The 10,524-nt window shown below is 56.5% G+C and overlaps 1 protein-coding gene across 1 annotated transcript in view; it reads right to left on the bottom strand.

The window, feature by feature from the left end:
- Positions 1 to 1,964: 1,964 nt before the first annotated feature.
- Positions 1,965 to 10,524, bottom strand: part of PHF2 (PHD finger protein 2) — an 87,876-nt gene continuing 79,316 nt past the window's right edge. Inside the window, exons 18-22 of the mRNA XM_068973737.1 lie at positions 8,214 to 8,488; positions 6,142 to 6,237; positions 5,513 to 5,622; positions 4,532 to 4,922; positions 1,965 to 3,872 (exon numbers count right to left, since the gene is read on the bottom strand). Coding sequence (XP_068829838.1) covers positions 3,784 to 3,872; positions 4,532 to 4,922; positions 5,513 to 5,622; positions 6,142 to 6,237; positions 8,214 to 8,488 — 961 coding nt within the window. The 3' untranslated portion in view covers positions 1,965 to 3,783. The remainder of the gene's footprint in view (positions 3,873 to 4,531; positions 4,923 to 5,512; positions 5,623 to 6,141; positions 6,238 to 8,213; positions 8,489 to 10,524) is intronic.

The raw sequence follows: 10,524 nt of genomic DNA, 5'->3' as shown, positions 1-10,524 counted from the left end.
CCAGGGAACCTCCCAAACTCCCTTCTTTCACCTGGAGTATAAGACGACACCACGGGTGTCTCATCACAGACTCTCCCACAGCAAAAGGGAGCAGGTGACAGTGTGAGTCCCAGGTGAGGCAAAATTTCCCCTTGGCAAAATCGACCCTGATGAAGCCTCTGTCAGTTTCTCAACATGGAGCCTGGAACTCAACAGGTGCTCAGAAAAATGACTGTAAACTTCAGCTCCACTTTGTAAGTTGAGTTGAGACAATTTGTTACTTATGCCATGTTCAGTGCACAGGACACCAGCCACTCACGAGTCTCAGGCAGAGCTAGCGCAGCCTGCAATAACAAACAAACAGCTCCAGCATCTCAGAGGCTTAACGTGCAACCCTTTATGTTTCCTTTTGAGAAGTTTGGTGCTGGTCAGATGGCTCTCCAGGACCCTGCTGCCAGCATCCTGTGGCCCCCTGGAGCTGCGTTGATACGATGGTGGTGTTCCACTTACACGGCCAGCCACCTGTTGCCAGGAGGTTGAGAAATAATGATTGAGCAAGGGACGATCCCGGAGCACTCAAGTGTCATCCACGGAGGGCTTCAGTCTGAGCCTTAGTTTATCTGTCAAATGAGGGGTTGGGTCCGTGGAGCCAGGCAGGGAGCTTTCTCAGTGGCCTTGCATGGAGATGAGAAGACCCCTCAAGGGCCACAGGCGGCACCAAGCATGGAGCAACACAGGCCCTTTGCTGCCCCTGCTACAGGCATACTGAGAAATGCACAGCCTGGGTCCACCTACAGTCATTCCTGGACACGTGGACTGCTGGGGTCACAGCGAGGGCTCAGAGCACAACCAGGCCAGGCTGCCCCAGGATGATATGGGCACAGCCCAGAACAGGGCCTAGGGCCAGGGAAGAGACTCTGGGCACCTTCTGGGAGCCCTCCCCAAGCCCTAGGTCCCAGGTGGCCCTCTGAGGACACAATCCCCACAGCCATGCTGGGGGGTGGGGAGACCCAAGGAGCACCCAGATAACTCAGCCTCAAGGACTCCAACTCAGAGGCTGGACAGCCAGAGCCAGTCCTGGGGGGCAGGATGCACAGAACAGCCCAGGGCTCAGCACGGTCCTTCGGTGGCTATGGGATGAGGGTGTGGGGACCCCTGGGGGATCCACAGGGCAGAATCTGGCTGGATCTGGGCAAGGACAGGAGAGCTGCCAGACAGGGTGAGTGCCTAATCTGGGGGTATGCAGAGGCCCCAGGTGTGGGGTCCAGCAGAGCAGATTCAGGCTGTGCAACTGAACACTGCATCCCAGGACCCAGCAAAGTCTGAGATGCCATGCAGCTGGGGCAGCCCCAGTGTGGGCCCAAAGTCTCCTCTGTGGCGGTCCCCTCTGGCTAGCTGCTCTTTCTCCCTCATCTTTGATCTTCACTGTGCCCTTCACTGTGCATCTGTCAGGGTGGGATGGGGGGATCTGCTTTGGTTCATCTGTTGTAAATAACATCAGATTTAGACTGAAATCCTGCACACATTCTCGGGTGCCTGTCACTGGACTCGCTAAACCGCATGCCTGTGAACACTAAGACACTAAGACTGTACTACAGGTACCTGAGGATGCTTGGCACTGGGGCTGGTATTGCCAGGGTCTCAAAGGCTGCCCACTCTGACCAAGGGTCTTTTCTGCCTGCTCCTGCAGGCTGGCTCAGGGTGCTGTAGCTTTGGGGTATACGGAAGTACAATCCAAGGGCTTTCCAAGGGGAATGCTGGCAGCCAGGGCCTGGGCCTGGCCTGACTGCCCACCCTTAAACCCAGCCCATCACACTGGTCCACTCCTCTCCCCAGTGTCCAAGACCCCCACCATCTTCACTGCAGAGTGGACAACAGCGAATGAGGCAAAAACGACAAAGACATGGTTCTGTACAAAACCGGAAATATTTTTACTCTTTTAAAACTTTGATCTAAGTTACCTTAGACCTCATGGACTCGATACAAGAGTAATATGAATTGGGAAATAAAACACTTTAATAGCCACAATAAACTTTGTTAGAAATGTACATGTTGCCAAAATAATAATAATAAAATTAAAAAAATAAAAGAGAGGAAGAGAGAGAACAGCTTGATGGCCAGGTTAGATTATATAAATGTTCAACAAGGACAGGAAAGGAAACCTTCCAAACGCTGGGTCAGAATAGTCAGGGCCCCGTGAGGCTTGCCCCTTCCAGCCTCTGGGCCCCGGGGCTGTGTCTCCCCCCACAAACAGGATGAGCAAGTATGGCAAGGCCCACACAAAGCTGCCTCTCCTCATGGACAGAACACCCAGGGATGGGCATATAAACAAAGCTCATAAGAAATGTACAAATATAAAAAGCTACAAACATTAATAAATTACAGCATCACAAAACACAGAAACACTTCACAAGGTGCTAGTAAAGTAACTGTACCCCCACCCCCTTCGTCAACAAGAAGGAAAGAAAGAGCTGGTATTCAAGTTGAAGATTCCTCTCCAAATGTGTCTGAAATAGATCTTGTGTGTACGTATGCTTCTGTAAAGACAGATATAAGGCTGCACAGACATCACTTGTTTTTCAGGCAATACCTTAGTTCCTAAAAGAAAAAATAATAATAATAACCATAATAATACAAAGAAAGAAGGAAAAGCATTGGAAACCCAACTGTTCATCATACTCGGCAAAAAACTCGTATAAATGTTAATGAAGGACTCTATAGAAAGAAATTCCTAAAGATACTTTTACTCTTATAAAAAAGAAGTTATTTAAAAAGCTATTTACACGCTACATTCTATGAAAAATATGCTTCAGGAAATACATCTAAAATTAAAATACAGGATTGCCTGAGAAACAAATCCAGCCCCTCCATGTCGATGGGCAGACACGTGGTCCAGGAGCCACCCGTGCACTCGACACCAAACGTCAGCACGTGACAAGATAGAAGTGCCTGGCCCCCAAGTCCTTGGGCCCCCCGGCCACCACCTGCCCCACCAGGCATATGGCGGAGTGCTTTGGCTGGGAAGTGCTTCTCGGAGTATAGATGGTCAGGCTGGATGAGGCCCACCCACGTGGCTTAGCCTGGGCCCCTGGGATGCCACACTGTGGCTGGGCCTGAGCCCTTCCCCGGGGACCCCATGATGGCTCCAGTTCACCCCCACTGACACACTGACCCTGCTGCCAGCCCCAGCCGGCCCCAAGAAATGCCCCAGACATTCAGGGCACAATACCCACCATCCGGCCCACCACCCACTATCTGGAGAGCACAGAGACTCCTCTCCTAACCGGACCGAACACTCTCTGGACTTGTCTGAGAATCACTTGGGAAGAGAAGGGGGGCACATACACACCCCGATTTCTCCTCCTCTTCCTCTCTAGTGTTCTTTGCCTTTTTTTAAGCCTCTGGAGGCTACCAGTCTGTGGCCAGCTCAGACTCTGGGCCTGGTGAGCATTGGCTCACTCCTCCTTCCTTGAAGGACTCATGCTCCCAGCAGAGCCGCAGAGGCCCTGCAATCACACCCATGCTCGGGGATGCCTGGAGGCTGTCCTGAAACTGGAATGGTCCTCAAACGGGCGGGGCCATGTTTCGGGAACTGGTCACTCTAAGCAACTTGAGAAAGGACGTCTGTCCACATTGGCAAGCTCCGCCTGCTGAAGCAACAGATGCTCATGTGAGGGGGGTGTTTGCTGGGAGGAGGCCAGGCCCTCCCTGGGTGAGGCAGCAAGGCCACCCTCCTGGGGGCTGATGTTCTAGCGGGGCTCCGGGGGTCCTGAGTGGAGCAGAAGGATCCTGGCTTTCCAAACTTTAAAGGAGCAGTTTTCCATTCCGATGAATTTTCAAAATTTTCCCAAGCCTCTGTTTGGCAGTGGCCATGCCCTTTTTTGTACGTTTTCCTGGTGGAGGTGGAGACACAAAAAAGACAGGTAAGTGAGAGGAGCAGCATATGGGATGGGGGTCTGTAATCCCTCACTGAGCCCACACCCTTTCTGTAAGATGGGTGTGCGATGCCCAAGTACAGTGAGCTCTGCATCCCTCCAAAACCATCAATTGTCGACAAAATGCCCCATGCAGAGGCTATGTCGACAAGGGGCTGGGGCATGGCGTGTGCAGCAGGAACAGTCCAGGGATGGCATTAGGGCAACCTAGAGCTACACTCCCCATGCCCATGGCTGGCTGGGGCTCACGGCCAGGGCACAGTGGGCCTGGGGTGACAGTGGGGATACCATAGGACCCAGCCAGCTGTTCCACCCCTAAATCACATGGAGGAGCCTGGGCCACCTCCCAGTGAACCCTCAGCAAACCATCAACCACACTCTGTCTCCAAGCCAGGACCCAAAGCCAAGGCCCTGGTGGTCTAAAGGAATGGACCTAGCTCCAAGGTACCCAGAACCTCCCCCCAATCCCCTACCCCCAGGCGAGCAACCAGAGGTCAGTCTTGAAAGGAGCCATTTCTCTCACACACTGACTGAGGGCCTGGTCACAGAAACTCATGGCTGCAGGGACAGAGACCTGTGGTCACTCATAGGCAACTCAGGGTCGCCAAGCAAGGTACCTTTGGCAGCGGTGTTGTTGGGGGATGATGAGGAGGGCCTCCTCTGCGTGAGGAAGACCCCAGGGGCCATGGGCTGAGAGGCACGGCCGGCTTGGGCCCCAGTGAAGGTGCCAGCTGCTGTGTACTCATGGTCGACCAGGCTGCTGCTGTGGGACTCTGGCGGGGGCTCAGGTGAGCTGCCCTCCTGTGAGGCCTGGCTGCTGGCCGTGCTGGTGGAGGCTGGGGTGGTGGAGGCCGGGGTGGTGGAGGCCGAGGTGGTGGAGGCCGAGGTGGTGGAGGCCGAGGTGGTGCTGGCCGAGGTGGTGCTGGCCGAGGCGGAGGCAGAAGGGGAGGTGGTGTTGGGAGCCAGCTTCCTTTTGGTGTTCTTTTTCTTTTTGCTTTTCTGCTCCTCCTTTGAACAAAGCATGCAGGCATGTCACCCCACAGGGCTGGCCAGACCCCAGACCCTGGGGAGCAGCCTGCAACCTGGGAGTAGCCTGGTCTACTGTGGACAAGGCTTCTCCCATGGAGCTGAGCAAGTCAGCACTGCAGGAGCAGAAAGGGCTGGACCATGCCCAAGCCCACCTCCAAACACCATGAGCCCCCCAGAATAGTACTGGAGTCTGTGGAGGGACCACCAGGCCCCACTCTGTGAGGCAGGCTGTCCTGGACATGGGGACGTCCAGGATATGGCATCAGCACTCAGCTGTAGTGGACAGACCCTGCCCAATCTGAGCTCACCTACTGGTGGACATGTAGTATGGGTCCCTTCCCCATCTCCCTAATCCCCCATTCCCCACCACCCCACTGTGAGCTGCCATGGGACTTCTGACACCAGTTCCCAGCTTCTCTGCTTTCCACTAGCATGGACCTGGGAGCTTGAAGGAACCCAGGGGTCAGCAATACTCAAATGTCCCCAGCCTGGGTGATCCCCGTGCATGAAAGTGGGGGGAGCAAAGGCATCAGGGGGAGCCTAGGCCCAGGCAGGGTCACTCTCCTCACCTGCTGGGACAGTTTGGCTGCGGCAGCTGCCAGCCCAGTCTCAATGGAGGCCACTCTGGTCCCCTCGCGCACAGGCCTGTCTTGCCTTGGCACCGATGGGCCAACCCGTGCTGTAGGAAAGAAGGTCAGCCTGCCTCAAGTCACCACCCAGTGCCTGGGCACCCTCCTGGATATCCCAGCCCTGCCCTAATCTGTCCCTGAATCCCAGGGACAAGCCACATTTTGGGGAAGGTCAGCAAAAGCCCCAACCTTGTGTGGGGTTGGTTGCCCTACACCAGCAGGACGGGAGGGGTCAGGAAGGGAGTGTGTTAGGGGAACCAGACCCCACTCTGTTGGCTGCCATGATGGGGGCCAAGGGCAAACGGGACCCTCCCAGGGATGCTCGTCGAGGAGAGCCAAGGCAGAGGGCCAATGCTCCACAGGGACACTGCACTGCCCTACTGGCAGGAGCCAGGACACCTTTGAGTGTTTGCGAGAGCGCTGGGCTGAGGTCCTGGGATTGAAGTGGAGCCCCAGTCAGGCTCCTGCAGGCAGCAGACACCCTGTCTGAGCCACAGAGCCAGTGGGTGTGCAACACGACTGCTGGCATTCCGTGTGGACAGACCTCCCCTCCCAGCCCCCAGCGCTACCTGTCGGGCTATAGGGGGCGTCATCCGAGCCTTTCCTCTTCTTGGATCGGGACTTGAAAACAGGACTGTCCTCATCCGACTCCAGGGAGGGGTAAACTAGAGGCGGAAAGAGGAGGAAGGACTGAGCTGCTGGTGTGGCCCCAGGAGAATGGGAGCTGCAGGCTGCTGGCAGACCCTGTGACCAGCATCCCCCGGGGCCGTCTTCAGGCTCCATAGCGCCAGCCCTCCCGGAGTGGTTGCCCCATGCACAGGCACAGCTGGCCTCTGAAATCGTTCAGCCAGAGAGGCCAGAGAGGCCAGAGAGGCCAGACAAGGGGTTCCATCCAGCCCCCATGGCCACCCAACCAGCCATGCCTACCCCAGCCTGGCTGCCACACCCACTTGAATGCCCAATTCTCAAGACATCTCTTCTGTTGTTGTCAGAGAAGGGAATCTCTGATGTCCATGGAGCTAGCTGGCTCTGAAGGACCCCAGACTCTCCTTGACAAGTCTCTAGAGCAGGGAGACCCACACAGCAGTCCTGGGTGACTCACTGGGTGCCTCCTCCTATTATCAATAGGTTTAACCCCCAGGACCTGCCCCATGTCCCAAGGGTGCCCCCCAAATGGAGTTCACCCCACTGTCAGCCTGTCAGACCATGACAGCCCCCGCCAGTGAGGCCTGAAAGTGTCCACCAGAGAGGATACACCCAGCCTCACCGCGGGAGGGCTCTCCAGGACAGAGGTGCGGCCTCACACCATCAGGACTGCACTGAAGATAGGCCCTGCACCGTGGGGACAGCACACCCCCCGCCCTGAGAAGCACACCGCAGCCCGTGGGGACTGGGACATCCCAGGCAGTGGGCCAAGGCGTGGAGGTGGGTCCTTGCTCCAAATCTCCCAGGCGGCCAACAGCAACTCCTTCAAACCATTTTGGAACCTGAAGCGCTGGGCCTGGAGGGGCTACGGTGTGAGGTGAGGGGCCATGCCCCTGGGCAGAGGCCACAGCTATGGCCCAGCTGCCAACTTACTGCCAACCTCAGACTCAGCCACTCTGGGCCCTGGTTTCTCTGTTTACACAGGCACAAAATGGCTATGGTCTCAACGTGTCTATGAAATGGTATAGCCACGTGAAGAACAGTCAGGTAGAGTCTCAGAAGGTACAGCGACCCAGCCCGACACCACAGACACAGGCCACACAAAACCCCCTGCAGCAGCCCTATTCACAACTGCTGAAAGGTGGAAGCCACCCAAGTGCCTGGGGATGGATGAAGGGATAAACAAATGTGGTGTGTCCACACAGTGGAATGTTATCCAGCCAGTAAAAGGAACAAAGCTGACACGTGCTACAATGTGGATGAAGCCTGAAGAGTATGCTGAGGAGGACTTCCCTGGTGGTACAGAACCCATCTGCCGGTGCAGGGGACACAGGTTCAATCCCTGGGCCAGGAAGAGCTCACATGCTGTGGAGCAACACAGCCCATGTGACACAACCAGCAGAGCCTGCACACACTAGAGCCCGCACACTGCAACTACCAAGCGTGCGTGCTGCAAGTACTGAGGCCCGTGTGCCTAGAGCCTGTGCTCCACAACAAAAGAAGCCACCACAGTGAGCAGTCGGTGCACCGCAAGGAAGGGCAGACCCCGCTCACTGCAACTAGAGGAAGCCCACGTGCACCAGTGAAGACCCAGCGCAGCCAAAAAAACGCGTAAATAAATGACTAATGTGTTCCTATAAGTTAAAATAAAGAGTATGCTAATGAAAGAGGCCAAGCACCGAAGACCAAGCACTGTGCAATTCTGTTCGCATGACACGTCCAGACGAGGAAAATCCACGAGTTGGCATAAATCAGCGTAAAGCAGGGGAGGCATATTGACTCTTAATGGGCAGAGGGCAGGGTTTCCTTTGATGAAATGTTCTCCAATCGGGGGTGCTGACGGCAGCACACCCATCCCTCTGAATACACTAAGCACCGCTGAGTTGCATGCTTCTAAAGGGAAACGTCTAAGGTCTGTGAATTACATCCGCAAGAGGGTCTGGGCCCCGCCCCCAGCACCCAGGACAGGCACCTCTCCCTGCACAGCAGCGCTCACCATAGTCCGAGTCCTTGAAGCAGGCGTCCAGGTGGTCCTGCTCCTCCTCATAATCGTCCAGGTCCACACTGTTCTTGGCCGCCCTCTTCAGCAACCGCTTGCCTGCGCTCTTCCCACCAGCCCCGTTCTTCCGGGCGCCATGGGCGGCCAGCGAACTGCCCTTGGCCTGGCCAGCACCCCACGTGGTCTGCAGGCAGGAGTCGGAAGCCTGCAGGTTGGCCATGGACAGCATTCCCTGAATGGCTTCCTGTGTGCTGGGGGAGGCGGGGGGCTGGCTGGAGGCACAGAGAGACAGGCACTCAGCCCACGGCCCACACATCCTCCCACTCAGCAGCCAGCAGAGGGCATGGGGGGAGGACGGTGGGGGCTGATCCTTTCCCCATGGAAAGGATCAGCTACCCGCTTCCTCTACCCTCTGCCCCCCAGCCCCCAACATCAAAAGGAGGGCTGGAGGCCTTGGGACATAGAGGGCCATAGAGAAAAGAGGGAGGGGGAAGTGGAGGGAGTGGACAAGGGAGGGGCAGACAAAGGTGCTTCTGATCTCTCCCATCATGAGGTCAACAAGCAGATTCCCCGCAAGGACCCAGGCCACCTCTCCCTCCCTCTTTCATTCTCTGCGCACCCCTGCACCCACCATGGGCTCCTGCACTAAGCCCCCGTCGTGGGTGCTTCCCCCACATCTCATCCAGCAACTGAGATGGGGCGGCTCAGCCCTCTCCCTCCCATGGCACTCGATCTCCCCAGGTGACCCACACCATCTTTTCATGACTGCATCTGCACCCACCCCCTCACCCTCACTCATCACCCCAGACATTTGTCCACCTGGGTCAGGATAGCCCACCCCAGCCTCTGGGGAGCCTGGCCATACCTCTTATTGCTCCCTGGTTCCTGAGGAAGCAGGGCCTGGAATGGCGCGCTGCTTGGCTCTCCTCCCTGGTCACAGACCCAGGAGGCCCAGGAGGCCCAGTAGTGGGCCTGTCTTGCACGTCTGACACTCAGGCCCCCTCTGGCTTGCCCCATGTGCCCCTGGGGGATGGATATACCCACAGGGCTGCCAGAACACAAAAGCAGCACCACAAAGTGTACCCACAGAACCACACTGGTGGTTCTGCATGGTCCCCGCCCCCTCCCCCACTTCCAAGAAGTGTTTGAGGCATCTCTAGTAAGACATTAAAATGAGAAGAAATCCCTGCTCAGACATAAGGTTCCCAAGACTGAGGTTGGAGGGTACAGGGAGATAGAGCTGGCCCCAGGAAGCACAGACACAGAGGGTGGTCCCCTGTGTTCCCGGGAGCCCACCGAGACAAGCTTGGACAAAAGTCATCCTGCGAGGGGTACTGCTGGGCTCCAGGCCAGGGACTCCGCCCTAAGCCAGGAGGCAGCGACGGACGGGCGCCTCTCTGGGCAGTCCTCCATGAATACCGCTTCCCCCAGCCCCGCCTAAGACGTACTGGACTGCAGTGTTTTGGGCTTTTGCTAGAAGCGGATGGATTATGGTTCCAAAGCCACAAACAGTGGGAAAAATCAAGTATGATCAGACCACTGTGGAGAGTTAGGAGCCCTCCACCAGACCTTCCACCTGCCCCAGTGTCCTCCCAACCCCCACTGTCCTGTGCCACGAAGGCAGAGGGACACCCAGACCCAGTCAGGAGCACATGGCGTTTGGGAGCAGTAGTATCATTGCTATGCCATCATCACTGATGCTTTCTGAGCAGGGACGGACCCCCCGCCCTGGCCAAGTATGAGAGCCAGCAAGAGCTGATAGATGGCCCCCCACGCTCTGTACCAGGCTCTCCAATGCTCTGCAGATGAGGCCCTGAAGGTCTCATGCATCCTCACCCAGCCTTATGGCCTGGACAAACGCCAGGCTTCCTGTAGGGATGGGAGGGTGGGGGCCAGGACACCCACCACGAGGGTCCTCCGGGAGCCAGCATGGAAGCCAGCCGCCTGCCTGTGCCATCTGGACCTCGTGGTCCCAGCCCAGCTCAGCTGCAACTGAGAGGGAGGGGCCTCGGAGCCCAGGGCTGCAGACTGACCACGTGGGCCGGCGAATCAAGGAGCAAAGTCTAACCAGTGTGCATGGAAAATAATACCTTAATCCTCCAATTATCATACCAAAATCCTCTCCTTTCCCCCCGGCGGTAAACACTAAGCAAACCATCCACAAGAAATTAACATATTTTCCTCCATTTTCTTCAGCTGTTTTTTTCCAAAAAAGCAACTACTTAAAACAGAGCAAATGGACCATCAAACACTGACCTACACTCCAAATGGGGACTTGGGAAAGGAACTGCCTGCGGCAGCCAAGGAG

This window comes from Capricornis sumatraensis, chromosome 6 (assembly GCF_032405125.1).
Source record: "Capricornis sumatraensis isolate serow.1 chromosome 6, serow.2, whole genome shotgun sequence".
Taxonomy (NCBI): domain Eukaryota; kingdom Metazoa; phylum Chordata; class Mammalia; order Artiodactyla; family Bovidae; genus Capricornis; species Capricornis sumatraensis.
This window is presented reverse-complemented; position numbering and strand designations above follow the sequence as displayed.